Source organism: Poeciliopsis prolifica, unplaced genomic scaffold (assembly GCF_027474105.1).
Source record: "Poeciliopsis prolifica strain line A6 unplaced genomic scaffold, Auburn_PproV2 SCAFFOLD016, whole genome shotgun sequence".
In the NCBI taxonomy this organism is placed as follows: domain Eukaryota; kingdom Metazoa; phylum Chordata; class Actinopteri; order Cyprinodontiformes; family Poeciliidae; genus Poeciliopsis; species Poeciliopsis prolifica.
In genome coordinates this window covers 9,572,849-9,598,205 of record NW_026562391.1, presented here as the reverse complement: position 1 = coordinate 9,598,205, position 25,357 = coordinate 9,572,849, and the positions used below count along the sequence as shown (strand labels likewise).

At 38.1% G+C, this 25,357-nt stretch overlaps 3 protein-coding genes across 3 annotated transcripts; 1 reads left to right on the top strand and 2 right to left on the bottom strand.

The window, feature by feature from the left end:
* Window positions 1-872: 872 nt before the first annotated feature.
* LOC129366972 (phosphatidylinositol 5-phosphate 4-kinase type-2 beta) lies at window positions 873-13,559 on the top strand. Its single transcript, XM_055041132.1, has 10 exons — window positions 873-1,558; window positions 5,535-5,632; window positions 6,939-7,035; window positions 7,123-7,275; window positions 7,473-7,619; window positions 8,771-8,809; window positions 9,127-9,240; window positions 9,383-9,644; window positions 10,646-10,749; window positions 12,464-13,559. Exons 1-10 carry the CDS (start codon window positions 1,415-1,417, stop codon window positions 12,542-12,544), a joined length of 1,239 nt encoding a protein of 412 aa, XP_054897107.1. The 5' UTR covers window positions 873-1,414; the 3' UTR covers window positions 12,545-13,559.
* A 1,228-nt stretch (window positions 13,560-14,787) lies between these two features.
* psmb3 (proteasome 20S subunit beta 3) lies at window positions 14,788-18,864 on the bottom strand. The gene is made up of 6 exons (XM_055041133.1): window positions 18,726-18,864; window positions 17,345-17,529; window positions 17,137-17,244; window positions 16,072-16,249; window positions 15,794-15,888; window positions 14,788-14,965 (listed from the first exon to the last, which is right to left on the bottom strand). The coding sequence occupies exons 1-6, from the start codon at window positions 18,726-18,728 to the stop codon at window positions 14,917-14,919; spliced, it is 618 nt and encodes a 205-aa protein (XP_054897108.1). The 5' UTR covers window positions 18,729-18,864; the 3' UTR covers window positions 14,788-14,916.
* A 773-nt stretch (window positions 18,865-19,637) lies between these two features.
* On the bottom strand, window positions 19,638-23,149 carry cwc25 (CWC25 spliceosome associated protein homolog). Its single transcript, XM_055041560.1, has 9 exons — window positions 23,002-23,149; window positions 22,169-22,341; window positions 21,837-22,073; window positions 21,686-21,755; window positions 21,380-21,525; window positions 21,116-21,185; window positions 20,523-20,701; window positions 20,231-20,398; window positions 19,638-20,150 (listed from the first exon to the last, which is right to left on the bottom strand). Exons 1-9 carry the CDS (start codon window positions 23,017-23,019, stop codon window positions 20,039-20,041), a joined length of 1,173 nt encoding a protein of 390 aa, XP_054897535.1. The 5' UTR covers window positions 23,020-23,149; the 3' UTR covers window positions 19,638-20,038.
* Between the last annotated feature and the right edge of the window lie 2,208 nt (window positions 23,150-25,357).

Here is a 25,357-nt window from a genome sequence, read left to right as displayed (position 1 = left end):
CAGCGCTTTTTCTTCTCTCCATTTTCGATCGATTTGTCAGTGAAACGACCACATGTAATCGAGCATTATGTGAAGGTTCACTTTTTTTTTTAAATGTACCGCTTCAAGAAATGAATAAATTCTTGTTGGTTTGATACATTTTCATAATCTTTTTTTTGTTGTTGTTTTTTTTTTTTTTTTTTAATCACCAAGAGAATCAAAGCCTTTTCCAACTTGTGCCATGTTCTCTTTAACAGTCAACCACCAACACACTGTTACCCAACACATCTTGTTTATTTATGTTATCACTGTCCGTCCGTCCATCCATCCAATAAATATGTTTATCTTACATTATCACAAACTCCCCTCTTTCGCCTTGGGATCCCTGAGATTGAGCTGGAGGATGTTCGTGAGAGAGATGTTGCTGTTCCCACCTGTTGTCTCCCGCGACCCTTCTCTGATAATATGGATGAGTGTATTATCCTTGGATGGATGGGCGAATTTATTATTCCTTTGTGTCTTGTCATTTCAATGTTCTTCTTTTTTCTCATTGTTCGTGGTAATGTTTGTAGCCTATTTTGTTTATTTTTATTTTGTTTTGTATGTCACACTTGTTGTTTCGGTGGTTCCCATTTATTTCTTTGTCCTCGCTCTATATATTATATATATTATAATAATCATAATTTGTCGAATCTGCTGTCTAAATATTTAATACAGATTTTTAGATTTAAAAAAAGTTTACTGGTGACGAAATACCAGTAACAATGAAATACTAGTTGTTGAGATCTAAATTCCCTTTTTTTTTCGTTTTTTTTTTTTATGACCTAATCCAGAATAAACGTGAAATCTCCTTCAGGTTACAATGGGAACCCCCGGCAGTTCCACCACTACGCCAGCAGTGGGCGCGGCGCAGACGCCATCTTGAGGACACCCCGAACGCATCGCTTGTCTGGCGGCGGGCGGTTGATAAACCGTCTCCAGCTCATCATGAAGGGATTATTCACCTTCAAATAACACAGCACAGTCTCGGTTTCAGGTTACCAGGCTCAGGGGGAGGGCGACGAAGAGCTGGACAGCGACATTTACATCGCTGCCGGTTGCTCTTTTTTTTTCTTCTTTTTTTTCAAAAAACGAGGGCGGCGGCGCTTGTAGCCCGATGGCCGGTTAGCTTGCTCTTCGCTGGACTCCGCCGCGGCCTGCTCGGGAGGAGGAAGGGTGGTGACGGCGCAAAATGCTCCGCCGCTGACTGCCTCCCAAACAACAGACACACACGCAAGTCCTGCTACGTTCATAACACAAGACCCGACGAGAGTGAGACGGCCACCACGATGCACTTATAGATTTCAGTTTCCACGTCGTTAACTTTGCGGGTTCGTTTTCTTTTGGGTTGTTTTTGTCGCGTGAAGCGAACGGCCAAGCCGGAGACGGCATCATCATGTCATCCAACTGCACCAGCGCGGCGGCCGTCAGCGCCAGCAAAACCAAGACGAAAAAGAAGCATTTTATAGGACAGAAAGTGAAGCTGTTCCGAGCGAGCGAGCCCATCCTGAGCGTGTTAATGTGGGGAGTCAATCACACGGTAAGCTCGTCGCCGCTGCCTCTCTGTGTGTCGGCGTGTTTTCATTTAACTACACCTTCCTAGCTAGCCGCTCTTCATCTGTCAAACAAGCTCCAACAGCATCGCAAAATATAAAGATGGACACTTACATTCTGCTTTAATACTGTAATCAAACGGAAATGTTTATTATTATTATTATTATTATTGGAGTACTGGTTTCAATAAGCATTTTTGCTATATTTCATCTTTTTATTTCCTTCTGAGAATATTTTTGGGGCCATTTTTACCCTCTTTGGAGTTGATATTTGACCCACCCAAAAAAAAAGACAATAGAAATCATGATTTTGTTTCTATTTGAAATGCATAAACTTCATAAGAGTTTGACTTGCAATCTATACAAGAGGATCCCAACTCGAGCATAGCATCTGTAATCCGAGCTCAGAGAAATCTGCATGCCCCCCGCCAGCGATTATTTATTTACTTTTCTCCGTGAGGATTATTCTGCCATCACAGATTACTATGGATTGCAAAGTGTTGTTTGTGTGTTGCTTTTTTTTCGTGGCGAGTCGTGATGTGCTGTTGCTGTGGTGCAGGCATGGTGAGGTGGGAGGGGCAGCAGGTTACACAGATTTTCACAACAAACCTGTTCCGAGCTCGTACTTGCCGCTGCTGGAGTTCATCTCCTTCGTCTCTTTGCTGCAACTTTATTCCGTTGCATCATCTCACTATAATTAGAGCAGAAAATCTATCTATCGCATTCTCTTTTGGCTGAGGCTGCTTGTGGCTATAAAAAAAAGGCTCTGTGGAGGGCAGGCTGGGCCTTGCAGTGATGGGTAGATGGATGGAGTGGGTTGCACAAGCAGTTTTGGATTTGCCTTCACTGTTGCACTCGTCCACACTTTTGATAGATGCGTGAAAAAAGTTGCCTTTCAGGCACCAATGGATTACTGAGGCGACTTGGCAAACGCCAGGAGGCCCATGTTCAGCTGGCTCAACAGGAAGTTAAGTTGGCAACATTGATCTCAATTTAGTTGGTTTCAATTTCGTGTCATTTTACAAAAAATGCCATTTCAGTTGTTGCCACCTCGACAACTGGTAATAACAAATCGTAACCCTGTTGCGACTTGAAGCAGGGTTCCAATCGTGTTCAAAAATGCAGTTCAAAGCAATACAACGCAATAACTGAGGCTGCGTTGGATTCAAATGCATGCATTCTGATGATAATGCAATTCATGTCAATTCAAAATTAGGTATGTATTAATAAAACTGTATTTATTTAAGAAAAGCACAGCCCAGTTGACCGTCACTGACTTTGCAGCAATTTTTACTCAACCATGTGGCAACGATTTTAATAGGAAGAAACCTCCAGCTGAAACAGTTGTTACTCTCTCACTGCCACTCAAAAGTGGAGGGGCAAAATGAAATAACATCCCATCTACAAAATCATTTTTATTAGAATTATCAATACATTTTCTGGGACGCTTACTCAAGTTTTTTTTAATTAAGTCAAATATATAAATATATTGTGGCCATGCTAACCAGTGTTTTTTTTTTTTGTTATTTTTTTTTAAGTTAAATTTGTTCATAAATAAACAGTTTGTAATGTAAAATATACTCATCTTCCTTTTCCTATATCTGAATCAAGATTTGGCCACCAGATCTCAGTCAACTCTTAATACTTGTCCTAAAAATGCTTTCTGAATTTTGAATTTGAATAAAAATAAGTGTTTCATTTTAATGTTCATGAGGCTGGTAGAAATACGATGCTACTTTGGCTGGTCAGATTGCATCTCTTGAATAAAAAGATAAGAAATGGAGATTTAAAAAAAAACATGTTTTCTTTTGTCTTTGTAGCTGGCTCTTTGTGATTGGTGCATTTTACACAGATTCCACAGAAATCTTTTCTTACTTCTGTTAATCTTTGGAGGCAGTTGTGCTTCCTTTTTTATCACCCATTTATCTTCCTTCCTGTTTTTGTGTTTGGAACGAACACTGCCGTTGATCCTGTAAAACTCTAGGTTTTAGATGGAACAGAAAATGGTTAAAATGATCCATCTATACTGTGACTGGTGGGATAATTTGGAGGAGAATCCTGTGTGTCCAGGCAGCAGTTTGTTTTTTGTTTTGTTGTGCTGAAGTTTGACTTTCTTAACCTAAAACGTTGTCAATATCTAGGTTCCTGTGTTGTTTTTTTAACTCCATCCCACTATCAATGCCTACTCACATAAATTTGTTATACCCAGATTAGATTTTTTTTTGTCCAATTCCCAATCTGCTAATTGTAATTCTCAGCTTTAGTTTGCTGTACTTCAGTGTCCATAACTCTGTCATTTCAGAGTTGATTTTGCCAGAACTGAAAAATACTAAATTTAGTGGTATGCTGGAGTGAAGAAAAACATTCTGCTTGGGGATTTGAGGCCATTAAAAGGGATGTTTATCACTGCAGCATCTTTAGTATTCAGCGGGTGAACTTTGGGTGTGTGGGTGCTGCACACAGGCCTGATGATTTGAGGTGTGGGTGTTGGGCCGAGTCGAAACATCAAGCAGCCTTCACATCAAAGCTGTCCCCTTCCAGTCAGAAGTTTCATGGATGTTTAATTGTTGCCTAGCAGGGATGGAGAAAGAAACGGTAAAAGTTAGTGCTTCAGTGTGGTTTATTTACTTGCTGCAATAAAAGAATTTGCCAAACAGCCACAGTGGCATTTAGCGCGTCTCCTTTTGTGTTTGCCAGCATGTTTTTTTTTTGTTGTTTTTTGTTCGTTTTTTCTTTTATGTCAGTTACAGGAATTGCATTGTCTTTCTGGGCGAGCTTTTGTTCTGGATGCGTTTCTCCAGATAAGTTCGGTGTTTCGTGGTTGAACAGCAGCACTTTATAAACTGGTTTCTCTGGCCAGAGAGCGAGTCGCTGCTGCCGCAAACTCCTAACGATCAAGTCACATAGAAGTGATGATGCTTCTTAAAAACTGTTTTTCGGTTGTTGATTTGGGAAAGAAAATCTACATTTCTTTCACTGTTATGCATGGGTCCATATGAAGCACCCGACAATGGTTTTTAAAACAATTATTCCAATTATTTCCAAAATAACTTGATTGTTACAGTTATAGAAATTTTAAAAGGGACTTAAGAGAAAATGTAAAATAAAAGCATTAAATTCAGTTTTCTAATGCATATTCAGTTGTAGCACTTTGTGTTTTTTGGTTATGAGAGGACAGTGATCTGATTGCAGCTGTTTGGTCAGGCTGTCGGCAAAACCAGTCTTTGGTTTTCGAATATTGTCATCCCAATAAGAGTGATGGATGGCGCTCTGAGTTTGGAGAAAATTTTGATGGTGAAAAACTCAAACTGAATTTGTCTTCCTTGTAATCGTGGGGAAATTCAGCTAATATTTAAGTAGTTTACCAGTGAATGAGCAGATTGATAATGTGACAGGTGAGCATGCAGCTTTAGCACTTGGTACTGGGTGTGACCGTCACAACAAGGTATGAATCGCATGCTTACTCGTGCTCCTGCTTTGTATGGATGAACAAGTTGGGTGTGCGCGGTGTGGTCATATTTTTTGTTGACCGTGTTATTATATCGTGCCGTAGCGGGTTATGCCAGGCACGCATTCATTGTTTGGCCAGTTTGTGTGACGTTTGAAACGGGGGGAAAAAACAATCACCGCTGATAAAGAAGTGACCTGGGGTTGGGTTTAAGCACTCGTTGGACAGACGAATTTAGTTTAGACCGGTGTTCAGTTTAGCAGTATGCAGCAACAAGTGGGGGATGGGCCTTTCTGCAGTATTGTGTTCCATACAGCCAGAAAACATTTGTCTGGCAGTTTCTCTGGCATCTTTTTTAAAAGACTTATAATAGGAATAAGTTCACGATGAGTCGTCAGTCGCTTTGCCTCATGGGATTGATAACTGGGGGGAATGTTTGTGTAAAGATCTGCTGCTTTTGCTCTTATGGCACAGTTTCCTGACCACCTTTGTTCGTCTCATTTTTTCTCCTCTAGATTAATGAGTTAAGTAATGTGCCTGTACCTGTGATGCTGATGCCAGATGACTTTAAAGCCTACAGTAAGATCAAAGTGGACAACCACCTATTTAACAAGTACGTATATCGGTTCATGTGCTGTCTTTAGTTTTCAAGGGGAAAATCTGTAATAAAATGGAAAACCATTAGGTTCAAATACTGTCACTTGCTAAAGGAAATTAAATAAATACTAGTGTTTCATCAATTTGATGCATCTTCAAAAGATGCATCAAATTTTTTGATACATTTTTATTTTGTAAATATTGTCCATGTTTGGTGTGCAATATTAAATATTTCAAATTGTGGATGTAATTACCAGTCAACTAAATCCGAGTTTATTGTCAAGCCTTTCATGATGCTCCACATTTTGTAACATCCAGATAATCTTTCTGGAATTTAATTTTGCTTTAAGTGATGAAGGTGTTATTTTGTTGCAAATGTTCAACTAAATGTTCCTTAAAACCTGTTTTGAAGCCACTGCTAATTTGACATGAGCCATTTTTTCATCTTGGAGACATTTTAGATATTCACCTACAATCATTGGTCTTAATTTCCCAGAAAGCCCCATATCTTAGTATTACTAATTCTGTTCTCTGTCATATTTGTGGCCATCTAAAATGCTATTTTTTGGACCTTCTACAGCACAGCCTCAGTATTTTGTTTCAACTCTGAATTAATGTGAGTCAGAAAGCTGCTGCACTTAAATTTGACTCGACACACACTTCTATATTCCTCAGTGAACTTCCAACCTGTCCCGTTGAAACCTTTTGCATTTGCCGCTGTTTACTGAGATTGCAGGCTAGTCTAGATCCTGGGATTGGACCAGGACATCTTACTTCTTTAGCCCTATGGTAGAAAAGGGAACTTTCATGCAGAAATGCAGTCGCTAATGGTCTGTATATAAAAAGGCAGTTTATACCTGTGACCTTTATCTTCAGTGTGTAAATCGCTGTTTGACTCAGCTGGTGTTTAGTTTTTGTCAATGATCTGTTTATTAGAGGCTTCAGGTTTAAACGTAGGTCACCTTATTATTAAAACTTTTTTTTATGGCTCTATTGTGCAAAGAATTATCCTTTAAAAAAAGACAACTTGTGATGAAAAATAAAAACTTTGAAATCTTTACCAGAAATGTACATCTCCTAGTTTCCTGTTTGACGTTTCACACAAGGAGCTCAGTGAAATGTCAAAGTGAACCAATGATTTTTTACAAAGTTACAGCTTGTGTCACTACTGTATTGCTTTTTCCACCTTTTCAGGATTAAGTTAGGAGAAATAAACTTGGCACTCAAAATTCAAGCATTATTTAATCGTTTTTTTTCCCCCCTGTTAAACATGAGCTCAGAACTTTGTTACATTTACCGTTTATCTCTCTCCTCCCTGTCAGAGAAAATCTACCGAGTCGCTTTAAGTTTAAAGAGTACTGTCCCATGGTGTTCCGAAACCTGAGGGAGCGCTTCGCCATCGACGACCAGGACTACCAGGTTACACACTTTTCGCTAAATGATTCACCAAACACCAGCAAAAGAAATTCAAATTCCTATTAGTGATACTTTTTTATCTTCTGGCAGAACTCCCTGACCAGGAGTGCCCCACTCAACAGTGACTCCCAGGGCCGCTTCGGCAACCGCTTCCTGACCAGCTACGACCATCGCTTTGTAATCAAAACTGTTTCCAGTGAGGACATCGCTGAGATGCACAACATCCTAAAGAAATATCATCAGGTAGACTCACTCAGAACTGTCCCTTTTTTTTTAAGGCACCATATGTGGAGAAACAACTCAGCTCACTTTAACTACTGATGGATAAAGTAAAATGACAGTAGAGCATCTCTGCGCTCAGGTTTAATCAGCGATGTAAGCTGAATATTTCATCCATCACTCCCACTCACCCTGCGCTCATCTCCTCTCGTTGCTTCCAGTTTATCGTGGAGTGTCATGGCAACACGCTGCTCCCTCAGTTCCTGGGCATGTACAGGCTAACGGTGGACGGCGTGGAGACGTACATGGTAGTGACCCGGAATGTTTTCAGCCATCGTCTCACTGTGCACCGCAAGTACGACCTAAAGGTAGGAAACTGATCAGGATTCTACCCGTACTTGGATTCACTTTTGGTATTTGAAGAAAAAAAACAAAACAAATGTACTTCAGGGTCAGTGATGAATGTTTTGGATCCAAAAGAAAAACAAGTAGCACGGTGTAGCTAGAATTGCTAGATAACGAAATAAATTTAGACATTTTTTAAAACTGGCTTTGTATGATTTGAAGACTTGAAGATCAAATTAAATGCTGCTACACAAAGCTTTTTGCAGCGATGCAGCAGAACATTGACTTGACATTGTTTAAGATTTTTGTAACTTTTGATTTTGATTTCATGGATTTACGTTATCCGTCCGTCCGCTGAATTGTCTTATCCTTACGGGGGCTGGCTGATGTTTTTCTCTTGCGGTCAAACTTTGTCTCCATGCCTCTCTCCATTTATTTGTCCATCCATCAGTCTCTTAATCCAATTACCAGGCTGTCCGTCTTTCCATCCAACATTCGATCCATTTACTTCAGTCTGCTCGTCCATACATCCTTCCACCGACCCAGTTTTCCGTTCATCCTTCCATTCATATTTTTTTCTCTCATTTATCAACTTGTTTGTCCCATCTGTCAATAAGCAGAACATAAATTGAGGTTTGAGTCTAAAAAGAGAGGAATTGGTACATGCAGTAACAATGAATCCTGGAGTGTGGAACAATACAGATCAACTTTACTGCATTTTTATCGCTTGACGAAACGGAAGCAAAACTGCGATTTATGGGAAAAAACAATATTTATCCAACAGCTGCATTTGGATTTGCACTGATGAACCATAAATTAAAAGTGCCTGCTTTGTGTTTGGAGTTAGTTTCTTCTCGTGTAGTTATTTTGAAATAATTCCTGAGGTTATTTCATGTTAGCAGCAAAGTTTGGTGGAAGTATAGTGAAGTTATAAAACTATTTGGAGTAGAGCAGAAGTCCAGCTCACTGACAAAGCCTGTTAAATCTCAGTTTGTGCTGAGCTTTAGTCTAAAGGACGACTAGATGTCGTCACATCAATCCCACATCCTTTTTATCAACCCGAAAGCTGCATTTCTTGTTCCTGTGTTTGCATCGCTGTGTTCAAAAAAATTCTTGTGATTTATTTTGTGTCAGTTTCAACTCTCATTTTTCTATTTATTTCTCCTGATCTCAGGGTTCTACGGTTGCAAGGGAAGCCAGTGACAAGGAGAAGGTAAGCCTTAATCCTGTGTGCTGATGGCTGCAGGCAAGAGGAGACAAAAATAACCCCCCTCCGCTGACCCCAGCTGCAAACTTGTCAAATGACAGCTAAATTAAGTCGTTCTAGGCAGAACGAAAGCAGATCCTCCCTGGTAGTACCTTGTGCAACGGCCTCATTTAAAATATTAACGTCAAAATGTTCTGAGTCTTGTTTTGAAGAGTTCATGTTTCAAAAATGAAACGATAGATGAAGCACAGAAGTCTGTTTAGTTGCCCAGTAAAAACTAAAGCGGCTGATGGAAAACTGATATAATGTGTCTCTCTTTTCAGGCTAAAGAGCTTCCTACTTTTAAAGACAATGACTTCCTGAATGAAGGGCACAAGTTACAGATAGGAGATGATAACAAGAAGTACTTTTTGGAGAAGCTAAAACGGGATGTGGAGGTAGAGAAACTTTGGTTTGTTCTCCTGACGTTTTAAACCACAGCTCTGCTTCAACAGATACTTGTAAAATAAACTTTTTGCCATTCAAATGTTCCAGTAGGAGCCCGGAGTAATGAAGGTTTCCTCACGTGTGTGTTTTTAGTTCTTGGCCACCCTCAAGATCATGGACTACAGCCTACTGGTAGGCATCCATGATGTGGAGCGGGCGGAGCAGGAGGAGATGGATGTGGAGGGCGCCGGGGACGAGGAGGAGTTTGAGAATGACGAAATGGGTCGAGGCGTGCTGACTGGTTCTTTCGGCACGCCTCCGGACAGTCCTGGAAACCCCCTCAACTGTGGAGGATTCTTTGGCCCCGGGGAGTTCGACCCCTCTGTGGATGTTTACGCAATCAAGAGCCACGACAGTGAGCATCCAGGTTTTTAAAGTTCAAAGCAGTTCATTAATTCAATGATTAATTCAATCAGGCAGAAATATTGAAATTTTATCAGCAGTCCAGGATGCGCTTTGTGCTTTTCAGATGTAGTCATGCTTGTTGAATTATTTAAAAATGTTGGCATGTTACAGTCACAATCTTTAATCTGGGATTTTATGTGATGAATCTGACAAAGTGGAGTGTAGTTGAGAAGTGTTTGGCTATTTTTTTACTGGCGTCATAAAATAAAAATCCAGTGCGACTAACGACGCAACGACAACTCTGAGCTCCACGAGCTGCACCTGCATTTGGTACGGACACAGCTGCTCTGTGAAGGCCTCTCAGGTTTATTAGTGAACAAACGGCATCAGATAAACCAACAAACTCAGCTGACATGTCAGAGAGGAACCTCATAAAACCATGTCCTCACTTAATTCTGTTCAACCCATCGTCTGAAAAAAGACAGACTATAGTAACTCTAGAGGAGCAGCAGAAATCCACAGCTCAGGTAGGGAGAGAGTCTGTTGAGTGATTCACTCCATGAGGAAAGCAAGCTACAAGAAGCTCTGCTTGTAATTAAGTGGGATGAATCCAGAATAAATTTGAACTTTATGCATATGTGAGAAGATGGATAGACTGATTGAGTGTCGCCGCACATCACTAATGACTCATAATCCCTTCAGTGGAATGGAACCAAACCTGTCCAGTCTGTTTCGGTCCAATGTATGAATACATTGGACTTTGCCAATGTATTCATAGGCAAAGTCCAGACTTATGAAAATGTGTGACGAGGTATTTTAAATGATCATAAAACTCCTAAAGTTTATCGTTGCAATGTGCCAAAGAGTAAAAATAAGTTAGAGGAGTGAATAAATGCAAAGCCACTGGGAATAAACCCAAATTCATCATCATCAGCAGCTGTGACTGTCTCTCAATGTTTAATACCAGTGTTTTTAATTGGTCGCAAAAGGTGATTGTTGCTCTTGTTCCAGGTGCTGTGAGGAAGGAGGTTTACTTCATGGCTATTATCGACATCCTCACGCACTATGATGCTAAGAAAAAAGCTGCACATGCTGCCAAAACTGTGAAACATGGGGTGAGTCTTCTGATACGAGTGTTGGGATTGCCTCACTGCAAATTGTTGTTCTCTACATTATGCCAGTAGTTGCTGTTTTAGGAGCAGCTTGTAAATGGAAACCTGAATCAGTCGGTCCTCACTTGTAGGTGAATTTATTTTGCTGCTGTTGATTAAGGAGGGAAACACAGCCTGCGTGCATGTTGCTTGCAGGAAGGCTTTGACTTCAAATTTGTGGACAAACCAGAAGGTACACTTGTAAATGATACGCGTTTACAGACCAATATCGATATTTAGAGAACTATTCCCATGAGAAAAGGTTGGCACAAATGCAGACAGGCAGTTTGCATCTTAGCTTTTCTCTGATTAGATGGTCTCTTGTTGCACAGTCCAGTCCAGCAGGTCCAGTTAGTGGCTTAACAGTTGTTGCTATTTCTGGCAAAGAAGATTTAAAGTGAATCTGCAACAACCAAAGGAGCTGGGGAGTTCATTGGTTGCTAGTTTATGCTAAGCACAACTTGTATGAATATAAACCTACTGGTTAATGTTAAAATTATAATGATTTGGTTCAATTAAATCAAGTGCAGAAACACAGGACAATTATTGCAGTAGGGGAACTAAATAACAGAATACTTCTAAAGTTGTAATAATAGTAGTTTTCAGAAATTGCTTTTGAGATTGTTTTGAAAACTAGATATGAGCTGACTAACAAGAATTTCTATCCTGTTTTCAGTTTAAAGTTCAGCGTTTGCATGTGGAAAAGCGTGGACATTTTTTTTTCTTTTTTTCAGGTCTAGATAAATCTCTGCATGTCCAGATTTGATTCGTTAGGCAGATGACAGAATAAAGCATACTGTCTGGCTCCCACTGAGAAGAAAGGCCAAAAAATATTTTTAACTAATTTATCCTTTTTATTGTTAGCCCTGACTCAGCACTGTGGATTTTTTCCAAGCAGTTATACAGTTATTCACTGTTCGGTAATTCTATAAATGTTAAAAGGATTATTACATGGGTGGGGCTGAAAATGTTTTAGTTGGGGTGGAGAAGATCTGAGACTCTTTAGAGTCCATTCCTATTGGACAGAAAGCTAGAATTGAAATATGAATAGGACTAATTGTACATGTAAGAATATGATGCATCAAGAATAAATGACATAAGGCATAGAAACTTTTCCAGTGTGATGGTTTAAAATGTAATCATTATAAGGTCCTGTACAATTAATGCTGTTTAAAGTTTTTAAAATAAAGCTGGGTGCTGCAAAAAAATAAAAATAAATTGTATATAGATGTAGTTCACATTTTGGTCACTAGATGGTGGCAAAGAGCTTCCAGTTCAATCCTTAGTATGTGCTGATTTATCAGCAGCAGACTGGAAGCAGCTTGAAGCTACTCGAGGCCACATAGTTCACAAAGAATTGATCACTTGAGTGTTATATATTCAGTATCAACTTTTCATAGCGATCCTAGCAGATATTTATACAATGACCAATCCAGTACTGCAGGAATTAGCCAAAGCTGTGTTGGTTTCCTGATTACCTACTTGACTACTTCTGGATTTACTTTTGCCTGAGGTCTTAATTTGTGTACCACAATTTCTCCAACAAGGGTTTGAAAACATTGGTCATTTCTCTGTCTTTGTTTCTGGTGTGATATTGCAGTGAAACAAAAGCCGTGAAAACATTCAGTGCATCAAAGTGAAAAAGTTTGTAAGGCGTTTTCCCGTTTCTCTACCACAGGCAGGGGCCGAGATCTCGACGGTGAACCCGGAGCAGTACTCCAAACGGTTCTACGAGTTCATGTCCAACATCTTATCATAGACTCCTCCTCCAGCCCAGCCGGTCAACTCCAGTCATAGATCAGTCAAAAGCCACACTTTTTCTTCTGTGTGTAGGTCTGTCTCCCCTCTTTAAAAAAAAAAAAAAGCAAGATCGAAAAACAAAACAAGCATCCCATATGATCCAACAACCTGCAGCGGTTTTGCAAGGAGGTTTGTGGAGGGGAAATCCTTTGAGCCTGTTACACAACGCCACCACTTCCTCACTTTGTGAATTAAAATCCCAGTAACCTCCTTGTCCTTTTTTTTTATATATATATATATATTTTTTTTTTCCTTAAAAGTCTACTCTCTGCAACACCTTGTTTGCTCCACACGCCAGCACGAAAACTGTCTCACTAATGCCTTGAATGGGAGTGTCAGCTTCAGCAGTCACCGTGTCTGTCAGTATAGAGTCTCCTCCGTTTCTGTTCACGCAGTTCTTTATGATTTCTCTTTCGGACAAACAGGTGCAGAATGGCCAGATTGCATGACAAACTTCTCTGAAAGCCGCCACCAGGCTTCTCAAACGATTTACATGTACTGCTGACAATTTGGAGATTACCACATCAATATATCACAGTGTATAAAGTAAACGAATGCAGTGTCAAAAAAATAAAAAATATGCATGGCTGACATGTACATGAGACTCCAGCACCAGTTGTAACATCGAACCACTTAACTTCGCATCAGAGAGTTGTGACTAAACCAACAAAAGGATTAAAAAACAGTTTGAATGTTATGTTGCCATAATGTCTTGGGATATTTTTAAAAAATTTAACCCGTAAGTTTGGTGGAGGTCGGGTTGGTGTAAGGAAAAACAAACTCACGTGAAACAAAAAAAGGGCAATTCTGCAGCAAATACTTGTTTTATTACCATAATGATCATTTTTATATCTTGTTTACATTAATGTAGCAATTTTGTGTTTGTATACAGTATTGTTTTGTTACCAACAGACATTAGGAAAAAAGGTTACTTGAAAAATGACTCATTGCATATTAAAGGGAGTTTTATCTTGTTTTTGTTGTCCTTGCTCTTCTGTTCTCTGTGCCATTTACAGATTTTTAGGAGGAAAATTGCACAAAAACAATTTTTGTGAGGGATTTTTTTTTGCCGACTGAGTAATTCACTTTTTTTTTATTGAGTTGAAAACTGAATAATAAAAAAACCCTTTGAAAATAAAATAATGTTCATCCTTCCTCAACACTGAATGAGTCATGTCTTCAAATGATACATATTAAAAGTTATACTTTTTAGTTTGAGGCAAATACATAAATGTGGTTAAAACTTATTACGTTGTTTAAAAGGGTTTCTTCGTACAATGCAGCTCGATAAAGACAGACATGGGTTAACTGATATTGTGGCCATATGGAAAGGGTATGCTTGCTAGAAGAGTTGGGAGGGAGGTGATTTATGCAATTATTGATTGAGATGTATGTAAACTTTTGGACCTGAGGCTAGAAAAAAGCCTCTATGGTTTCAGATGTGCCGCCATTTTTTTTTTATGACATTACATCTGGAAACAAAACTGCTCAAATTGGCATCAGAGGTCAATGCTGAGCGTATAAATATCTTCCCCTTGCTTTGCTTTTGAAAGTGCAGTACTAGAATAAGTTATATGAAAAATTAAAAGGCATTTAAACACATTATAGAAATTATATTTATTTGCTAAACATTTTTTCTGAACTCGGTAGTTTCAGCTCGTTTGTTTACCAACAAGTATTTGTCTTAAATTATGTTCAGATTTCACAAGCTAATGAGTAAATGCATAAATATTCTTTAAATGAAACAATTCAATTTATAAATGTGTGGATATTATAACTTCATGAACAATGATTACATTATATGTTGACATAAAATTTTAATTAAATACATCGTGTAGGGTAAATCGAATTATATTTACAAAATCGTTGTTGGCACCACCTGCTGACCTTATTGAGCAACTTTATTTTATAAAATAAATTTATAAGCTGCAAGGCATAAACAAAATAATTTTGAAATGTTTTTGTAAATAATATTTTCATTCATCCATCGGCTTCACCAGCTTATTCTTATATCTATCTCTGTGAGAGGCAGGGTACGTCAAATACATTAAAAATTAAATTCCACATTAATTTACTGTATCGTGTTCTACTGTATTACACCTCACCAAAGCTCCAGATGGGAAGCAACTAAATCTGTTGGCTGACAAGTGCCAAATCTGTTCAAACTAATCATGGACCAACAATCCTCAAAGATAACAAGAGTTTATTGTTTCAACCCATTTTTTTATTTATTTATTGAAGAGATGAGAAAGAAAACAGAACGGGTGTATTTTAATTATTTTTGTACAAAACAACTGCATCATAAAGGAAGTGAAGAGAGAAAAACATGCTCTAATCCATCCTGGCCTTCAGGGTTCGTGTGGTGATCTTGTCTTTCTCTCTGTGAAAGATTTAAAAACAACATTAATCCTCCAGATCTGCAATTTGACCTACAGCAAAATGCATTGGGAACACTGCTCATTTTATTCCAAACATGAGCAGTTTTAAACCAGATCCTTCATCAGTCCATTAAATGTGGCATCTTTCCTTTTTAGGTCAGTTCATGTGTTTTCTGAACTGGGACAACAATGAGACTTTACTGGTCCAATTGGCTTCCCGTAAGTGTTTTGTTTATTCTCCTAAATAAACTAGACATTTAATTGTGTTTCCACATAACTATCAGCAAATTATTTGATCGACCATAAAAAGGGCCTAATCTTAGCGATGATGGACTACAATTATTTCTAAAATTAAAGAATAGGTCACTCTGGTTACCATGGTGTATTCAATCAACATTTTAATATCTGTATAGAGTTTGAAGATTATGTTGAGCTTAGACATGATTGAAAGATGAAACTTTTAGGTTCATTTAAAATAGTTGACCTTTTTTGGGGTATTTGACACTGTAGAATTAATATTCTTTGGCATTATTTTGTGTAAAGGCTTGTTCAAAAAAATTACTTTAGAATGAATAAAATTAGACACAAAATCACTTCTAGAATCAATATAAATCATTAGAGTATTCTATCAATTTTACTGAAATTATGTTTTTTGTACTCTAAATATTTCCATTACAAATTAGGAAAATGGAAAGCTACTCAAAGTTCCATATACAAACTGTAAATCAAGTAAATGCTGCTGCTGCAAAAAAAAAAAAAAAAACTTTTTTCAGGCCATGTCAAACACCTGCGAGTGGATCTGGTGGTAGACGGGTTCGTTTTGCACTTACATGACATGTACGACGACTCCCATACCGGACACAGCATCCCGATCCACTGCATTTAGCATCGCCTGGGAGATGGTCTCAAACAGGTCCTCTGGTTCCTGCAGAACCACAAACATTTATTGTTTTAGTCTTAAGAATTGCGACAAACAGCTCACACATTTTCAGGTTCACCTGGAAATACAAGCAAATGGTTTACTTCCTGCACTTTAGATGTGTAGGTTTTACACAGAAATGATCAATGTAAAAAAATGTCAAAAATCTCGGCTCCAGTGAATACTGACCATGTCCGGCTCCCACAACGATTCACACATGCCGTACATCTGCTCCGAGCAAGTGCCGCTCACTACAAAGTCTTCTGTTACCATGGGGCAGCCAATCAGATCCAGGGAGCAGATGAACGGTTCAAAGGTTTTGGGGTCTAGTCCTGCGATCACTGGCTCGATGTAGTACGGTCCGAACCTAAAAAAAACAACAACAAAAAAAAAAACAATCACACTGGAAGGGATGATCTCTGCTTAAATAAAAGTCTTTTTCCGCTCTGTCTGAGGAACTGCTGCAAGGTAGTAACTCAATTCAGTCTGCTGGGCTTCCTCTAACAGATAACCTTTCACAGTTTGGCATGATACTCTGAATGTGGTTATACTGTATCATAACTGGTAATTAGTTGGATTGTAATTCATTTGACCTATTAGTCTTGTTAAAGTGGTGACCTGTCCAGGGTGACCCCGCCTCTCGCCCAGAACGTTAGCTGGAGAAATGCACCAGCACCTCCTGACCCCACTAGGGACAAGGGTGTTAGAAAATGGATGGATAGTCTTGTTAAGTGTGTTGAGTGTAATTATATGAATAGCAATACAAATGGACAGACAATAATTTGGAGGAATTATGGATGGATAAATAAATAATTTATAAGAAGCTAGATCAGTGGACACACATTTTATTCAATGGAATAAAATATGGTAAAACAAATATTTTTCCATACTTTATTTCCCTTTCCATAATTATCCAGACCTGGAAAATGTTTAAATGTAAATATATACTATAGTATAGCCATACTTTAGTGATGCCTTGAAATGCATCAAATTTACACAAATTGTCTGCAAGAGTCACTGGAAATCAGAAACTACGACACTTTAAAAAGTAGAACCGCAGATTAACTTAGCGGTAATACCAATTTTCAGAATTCATCATTTGAACTCAAGATGTGCTAAAAATGTATCAGGAGGTGAAAACCGCCCCCAACAAAAAAACAGTTTTTTGATTAAACTTGAAACCCAGAAGATTTCTGACAGAAAAAGGATTGTACAGATAAACTTGGAGCGCTACAGCTGTCCAAACTTACTCACCTCCTTTCATACAGCAGATTGGACACCATACTCATGAAGGTTTTTGGCTTGATCTGACGACCTTCCTTCAGCTCATACAGGTTCAGTCTGAATTTAAGCCTCTGTGCTCTAAACACAATGTAGAGAGAACAAGTTTCCATCATTCATCTGTAGCTGCTGACATACATCTGCAATATTTTTGCTCCTTTTCTGTGACAGGGACACTCACACTGTCTGGACATCAGTAGCCAGTCCAGCCAGCCCAATGTAGAGTCTGTCTCCCATGGGGAAGACCTTCTGGAAGTCTGTGGTGACCATCTGAGCCTGAATGCCATACCGCCGGTCTGCAGCTATCGCCACACAGTTCTTCCCCCGCATGGCCATGACGGCCCCACCGTTATAGTTCATTATAGACTGGATAAGAGGATGGAGAGTCAGTCAGAGCAGATGCAAAGAACAAATCTATTTACTAGTTTATTTTTTTTTTGGATTATTGTCAGACAATACTGTCTTATTGATGTTGTTTCATCAGACTCATTATACAAAAACAAGGCCCACTCATTTGTCAGCTGTTGTGAGGGAAACGTGAGGGAAGATGTTTAAATTAATTATTGATTTTAGAAATTTAAAAAAAAGAGGAGGTTCTCCTAGTGATGATTAATGGTGAACAGCCTGAAAAGGTTTACTGACATACATAAAACTAGGTGCTAATATAAGCAGTAAACTCAATTATTAAGAAAACACAAATATTATCCTAAAAAAAGTTGCAGTCCTGACTGAGAAATTTCAGATTGTTTCAGAACGTTTTGAAAACCTTCACAAGAGATCCCATTTTGTACTTAACAATTATTTTGGGGGAAACATTTCTAGTTATAAAAATGCATGAGTTAAAACTAATCTGACTAATAAACTTAAATATTTGGTGCAAATACCATAGTAACCAATTTCTTATTAGCAGTACTATGAAGCAACTGAGTACTGCTAAATGAACCAATTATTTAAAGCATGAATAATCTCCTAGGGTTAAAAGCTGAACTGGTGCTCTTAGTATAGAATGTATTTTTTATTGTATTTTTACACACTTTAATAACAGTTCCTGGGGATTTAGAGTAATTCTAAATATGTAAATCTAAAGCACTGAGACAACTTTAGCCATGAGCTAAACGCACAATTCAGAATGACAGGGCAGACGTAAGGATGAATAATTGCAAATAGCTTAGAATTATATTTTTAGACAACACAACAAAGTACTGAGGGCAGATGATGGATATATGTTCATTTAAACCATAAATGAGTTGAGAGTGAATCCAGGAAACTAAAACGAACATTTAGTTTCTGTGCAGAAAATGTTAACATAGCTTATGTTAAGGGTTTCCCTTAGCGGCTAGAACTTGTATTCTTTGTATTGATTAGCATTGTCTAACAACAACAAGCTCACAATGACATTAAGGTACGGTTTAATTGGTGCTCTCAAGATGATTTTTAGTGGGGGTTTTTGGGCTATAAACTGAAACTAGCATGCTAATGCTACTAGCTCGGCTATAGTAGCCGTAAATAATTTATTTTCTAAACTAAAAGCGATTGTGAGGAGTAATACATTGTTCTCTTACCATTTTGAGGGTGTTGGTTTCTCTTTGTTGGTAGCTATAAGCCAGTAAATCGCTCCTGGGTTAGTCTAAACTGATCTTTAATTCCCCAGAATGAGAATGACTACACGATTTAGAAACACAGAGAATGTACGAACTTGGGTCTGAACGTCATCACGATGGGATAATGTTATTGGCTGTTCAACTGCCTCCACGAGAATCTCTGATGCCATTGGACGATTGTTCCCGGTATAGTTTGGTAGAGGTGTAGTAAAGCGAAACTGACGGTAAAATCTTGGTGGCAGTGATGAAGAGATGCTGAATAACAGAAAAAAAAATATGATTATGATAAATAACCTGGATTTTTGCCAGTTATCAGAGTGTTTGTGAACATAAACGTTTAAGCTTTGTTACAATTTCTAATTTGTCTTAATTATGGATTGTGACTTCTCCATTGTAAAACAGCAATATGCAGGATCCCACTGCATAATGCATGTTACATTTTCCTCTAGAAACAGGTAAAAGTTAAATCTTGATCCCATCAGATCAGAGCATCTTCTTCCACGTTTCCAGTGAGACTTCTACAGAGGCCAGATTTATGGGAATAAATCTAATTTAATATCACTACACCAACAATGCAACTGCTTTTAACTAATCCTGCTAGTTAATACACATCTTAATTTTTTTTTGTACTATCCAGCTCTTAAGTCTGTAACATTTGTCAGGTTTGTCCATTCTCAGTTTCAATGTTTCAGAAAAAATGTGAGATAGAAAATTGTGCAAAATTAGTTCATTAAGTCCAAATGTTTTGAAGTAACCTGGCACAGTAACCTGCCTTGTTGGTTAAATGTGCTAAATAAAATTGACTATAGATTTTCTAAAACATTTGGTGTATGTGAGTTTAGTTTGGTAAACATAAACACAATCAGATTTTTCTGCTAGATATACTTTATAAACAATCGAAATAATGAAACAGCAAGTGATAGTTACATTTGAAACCAACTTACAGTGGTACATAAACTAAACAATCCTGATGAAATAATAAAAAAACAGGTCAATGTAGTCTCTTAAAAATCATTTACAATATACTGTACAAGTACTATTCATCAATGTTTCTTTTGATATAGGCGTGACTAAATCAGCCACCACTATGATTGACTTTTCCTCCGCTATCATGCGTTTTGAGAATAAAAGCCTCAGGATGGAGGCTTGAGCTCTGCACTTAGACTGCTCCCATGTTATCTTTTTGTCTCAATTATTACATTAAAAAGTCAGATGTTGAGAAATAAGGCAGAGTCTGAAAACATGTTTCCAGTCATTAAACTAATCTGCTGTAATCATCTCTTCATGAAGTTATCCAAGGAGGCTGGTGTTCTCTGAATGGAGTGAATATTCCTCTTCACTCTGTCTTCCAAAGATGAGCTAGCAGCACTTTCCAGCTTCATGTTACTGTAAAAAAAAGAAAAAAGAAAAAAAAGAAGCTGCCATTACTGTATCCGACACAAGGAGCCTTTTCTGCCTGGACTTACTGGATGAAGCCAGCATGGCGGTCATGCTTGGTGTTTTGTTCCCTCTGCTTATCTTGCTCGTCTTGCCTCCTGTAGCGTTTCACGTTGTTTTCCCTGTCTTCCTCCCGCTGCTTGGCCTGCTCCATCATCTCACGCCTTTTCCGTTCCAGCTCCTCTGCAGAAAGCTTCCTACGTAAAGCAACATAGAGAATTAGCCTCCCCGTGTGGGTGCTGATGAAGAAAAAAAACTCAACACAACAGATTAATATTCAAACAGTATTTTATGTTTGTCATTTTGACCAGGAAGTCTTACTTTGACACGTGATTCTTGTGTCTTTGGTAAGTTTCTCTCTGTGGGCTGGAATCTCTCGCCTCCACCTTCTTGTAGGAGGAAGCGTACGAGCGACTGTCCTTGTGGTTCCTGTGGGGAGATCGTGACCGGCTTCTCTCTCGGCGCATCACTGAATCCTGCTGATGTCTGCCGCTTGGAAGCTGAGAGGAAACAAACTCTAGTTAATTGCGCGCGTCTCCCTTTCTCGTGCCAATTTCAAAATTCACTCAATAAAACAATAGTTTTATTGAGTGAATATAACAGTCCATACTCCAATAGAAGTCAACTGTGATCCTTGGATGGGTGGATACAAATTTTAGACAATGAAATAAGAAATCCAGTCAGTTGACAAATGCTCATTATTCAAGCGGTCATTAAGAAGTAGGAGCTAGTTGACAGCTGATCTATGTTTAATTTAATGATCTGCACATAAACTAAAGACTAAGAATTTTTTTTTTGTAAGGTGTGGAATAAAACAAGCACATATGTCTTGTCAATTCTCCATAAAATAAGGCATTTTATACTCCTAAAATGCCTTAATTTTTATTCAGAAAGCCCCCCCGATTCTTACTGACCTGGAGACCATATCCTGGAAAATGGTTCAAACGTGATTTACTGTCCTGAAATTCATCCCGTAGGTGTGACCTGAAACAGATCAACAATAATTCATTCCATGCAAATGGATGATATTTCATTGTGCAAAAACAGAACTAAACAAAGAGCAAAGATAATTTAAGACTGTCTGATTCATTTGAGGAAAAGAAAAAAAGAGTCAGCTTTAAATTTTTATGCAGATGTTGCAGTTAATTACCCTAACACACACCCACACACACACACACCTGTGTTTGTCTCCTTCCTCTGAGCTTGAACTTGAAGTTCTCCTCTTATGCTTCTTTTCCTTTTTCTTTTCCTTGTCTCCTCGTTTCTCCTTCTTTTCCTTCTTCCTCTTCTTTTTCTTGTCTTTTTTGTCAAGATTTTGACGCAACTATATAGAAAAAAAAGCAAATAACAATAAACAGGTATCAATAATATTGTGAATTACTTTGAAGAAAAAATGTTAATGCGAATGTTTTTATGTTTATGTTCATTTTTGGCTAAGTACAAACATGTCACAATAACCTTATTTTATGTAAACCAGCAATTACCATCTCCTTTATTTTCTTCATCTTTACTGGATTAGTCAAAACTTCTCTTTTCTTTTCTTCTTCTCGTTTCCTGTGAAAACCACATATGAATTAATTTCCTATCTCGCTCACATATTTCCAGGAGTTACAGGACTAAGGTGGATTTACTGACCGGATTTGGAACAAGGGGTCTTCCCTGATCTTTGCTGCCAGATCGAGGCCGGAAGCCGGGGTAGCAGGGTTGAATATCGACCCTGGGAGGAGGCCAGTCTCAGCTGAAGGACCGCTCTCTGGCTCCTCGTACTGATCTGTGATCTGCTTGTCAATGGGTCGCCCCAGCAGGTACTCATCTCTGGACACCTGCCCAGCGGGGCCTTGGTACATCCAGTCGAGGCGATCATCTTTTTTCCTGTTGGGTAAATATAATAAGGAACCCAATTTAAAGGATATTGTGTTGCATGAATCACCAAATAAATGTAGCTGATGATGTCCGAGTTAACTTACTTGATGGCTCCCGTTTCCTCTGCAAATCTGGTAATTTCTTCTCGGGCTCGCTCTTCCTTCAGCTCCTTCTGGAGCTCTTCTATCTTCTTCCGTTCTGCCTCATATTTCTGCTCAGCTTTCCAAACTCGCTCTATGTTTTTCATAGTCTGGGGATGCCAGCTCTTCTTTAAATTCTGGGAAAAGACATTGCAGAAATATTTACCTTCAGTGCCAGTCAAAAATGATTCATGCTCAATTCCTACAAACTTCACATAATGCAAATGGAAAGTTGGATATATATTATTGCAAATAATGACAATAATCTACTAAGTGTTGTGTGTGTGGCTGTATTCAGTGCCCCTGAATCAATAACTATACGTCTCTTGGGGTACTGCTATCAGTTTATATGAGTTTTAAAGTTTCTAAACTGGGACGGGCTTTGACTGAGCCATTCTAACACAACTCCAATGTGATTCGGCTTTAAGGTTCAGGGTCACTGTCTAAATATTTGTGGAGTACACGGCCAATTCATGACTGTTGTATTTCTTGGTCTTTATTTTGTCGTAATAATGGTAATTTTACTTTCACATATCTGTTAAAGTGGCACACTGGAAAACGTTGGCTACTTAGCTCACTTGAGACCATTAAATGTTAGATTAACAAAACCAAAGTTCAATTTAATTTCGCAAAACTTAAAAATAGTTCATGAGAAGTCAAAACTAATTTTCCGCTTCTCTCGTTGCTTTCTGCAGACGCAAGAAAAGAGGCTTACATTTAAATTATATATTTTTATCGCCTTTTTGGGTTTATCTGTTACGTGAAGCATAATTTCTCCGTGTTTGAATCAAACTTACCAGATCTCCGCCTCCCATCTTGGATTCTAGTTTGGGGTTTTAATCTAAAGAGAAAACAAGACGGACAAAAGGAGTCCCTCAAAAAGAAAACGTAAAACAACAAAATCTCAAACGATAGCTAGAAAATGGAGTCCGTCAAGCTCCTCATTTCCTGTTTTGAATGACTAGTTCCGGTTTCGAACATGGCGCAACAAATTATTCCTCCTGAATGCAACAGTGACAAAAAATTTGTTCCTACTTTTTCTCGTTAGGTCATTGAAGTCACGAATGAACTAATAATAATAAAAATAAATAAATAAATAAATAAAATAATACACTTTTTCTTTTTGAACCAATAAATACGTTTCAAATGTCAAGATGTTAAATGTAATTAAAGTCACAATTTACAGGGCAATACGTAGGACTAAATAAAAGTAGGACTATGGTTTCATTGTAATAATTTTAACTGTAGTTGACATGCAATTTAAAGATTACAAAAATTGTCCAACATAAGATAAAAATCATTCAGTTTTGTTATAGCTTCAGTTTCTGGGATCTCAGCACTGTGTTTTGTCATCTTACTGCTTCTTCTGGTGGACACAACTTATTAGCCATTTACTTTTCAAAAGGGATTTTTTTTAACCATCTTTCCAGAAGTGCAATTGTAATTTTTACTCTTGGATGAGAAAGCAATGCTTGTCTTCACTCAAATTTACACCAATTGTGTTTCATCAGTTTGAGGTGAAGGTGCCTGTCAGTCAACTTCTGCCACAAAAGATACTTCCATGACTATATGGCATTGGCTGCTGCCTTCTGCACTGATGCAAAATCCTATTAAAATAGGCACCTCCAGACTTTTTCCATACAGGTGGGAGTGTGGAATTGTCCATCACATTGTGGCAAGCTGAAGCATTTAGACTTATTTTGTGTTGAACTGAGCCAAGTCCAACTTTAGCACTGTTTCACAATGTATTCACTTCAAGTCGTCGAGAGTCATCCTTTGAACTACCAGTGCATGATTCGTAACTGCGGAGAACCTGTCTCATTTTCTCTGGAGTCCTGTAGCTGTGTGATTTACGCCACTTCATCTGACACTTGACACTTGGTGATGTACGGCTTAAGCACAGCAGCTTAGCTATGGAAAACCACTCCATTAAGCTCACCACACACAGTTCTTGAGTTAATCTGAAAGCCACATGAAATAAATAAAAAAAAGACTTCTGTGCAATTTGCACTGTTTTGTCAAATGTGATGTTATGCAGTTCACAATTTTGTGGCAAATGAGTTGCTGTTCCCAATCACTTTCACTTTGTTATATTATCTCTAACAGTTCAGCAGACTATTTAGCTGTCAGCACATTTTAGGACTAGTCGTTTTGAAGATGAGGCATCTTCACATGGCACCATGGAGGAATTTATGGACCTCCTTAAAGTGACCCACTCTTTCAGTAAGGTTTATAGAAATTAACAGCGTGCCTGGCTGCTGGATTTCATGCACATGTGAACCTGGAAGTCGTTGAAACACCTGAATTCAACAACAGAGATGGGTGGCAAAATACTTTATGTTATCTTTTTTTCAATAAAATCTTCATAAATCAAAAGTACTACAGTCTACAGGGTGTCTAAAAGTTAGACATGATCCAGCATCCTATGTTTTTGAGTAATCCTGCAAGTGAACTGGCCCGGAAACAAAGTGATAAAATCAGAAAACATCCACAAGCAATCAAATAAAAGTAGATTGATTTGGTTTTCCAACAGTTACAAGCATTTAACCTATAAATAAAATTCACAGAGACTTAGTGCATTTCTTTATCCGATTTATTAATGAGGGACAGTAAACAATTAACTACAAATCATTATGGTATTTAAATTATTCAATTACACTCTCCAAAAACTGTTACATCAACTACAGCAACCATTAGAAAATGTCTATAAAATAAAATAAGTCTATCTATAAAAACATCAACAACTTATAACATTAATACTAGTCAATGAACAATAATTGACTAATGTTTAAGCCCTTTTTTCTAATGTATCTTCTATACATAAATACAACTGTGAGTCTCTGATCATCAAAAGCTCCCTAAAAATGTAGAAATCTGCCTGTAATTTGTGATGGATTGCATACATCCTATAAAGCTACACCACTACTGATCATATAACATTGATATTTAAAACAATCTAACCAAATATAAGTAACCTAATTGTTTCACTCCTGAAAAAGAAAAGTCATCCGGTATTCTAGTTTTTCTTTACATTTTTATGAATGCATATGAAAATCACTGACCTGCAGGGGGCAGCAAAATTGTAAAAATAATCTATAAAAAACATTTTCTTTTCCAACAACTTGTTGGAAAAGAAACAAGTTTTTCTTTTCC

Coding starts and splice junctions, on each gene's coding strand:
- LOC129366972 (XM_055041132.1), top strand. CDS start 1,415: ATGTCATCCAACTGCACCAGCGCGGCGGCCGTCAGCGCCAGCAAAACC. Junction 1,559..5,534: donor TGTGGGGAGTCAATCACACG/GTAAGCTCGTCG, acceptor TTTCTCCTCTAG/ATTAATGAGTTAAGTAATGT. Junction 9,241..9,382: donor AGCTAAAACGGGATGTGGAG/GTAGAGAAACTT, acceptor GTGTGTTTTTAG/TTCTTGGCCACCCTCAAGAT.
- psmb3 (XM_055041133.1), bottom strand. Junction 17,245..17,344: donor GCTACTGATGTCCAGACAGT/GTGAGTGTCCCT, acceptor CATTGTGTTTAG/AGCACAGAGGCTTAAATTCA. Junction 14,966..15,793: donor GGAGTCGTCGTACATGTCAT/GTAAGTGCAAAA, acceptor AATCTTTCACAG/AGAGAAAGACAAGATCACCA.
- cwc25 (XM_055041560.1), bottom strand. Junction 22,074..22,168: donor GAGGAAACGGGAGCCATCAA/GTAAGTTAACTC, acceptor TTTACCCAACAG/GAAAAAAGATGATCGCCTCG. Junction 20,151..20,230: donor CGCCATGCTGGCTTCATCCA/GTAAGTCCAGGC, acceptor TTTTTTTTACAG/TAACATGAAGCTGGAAAGTG.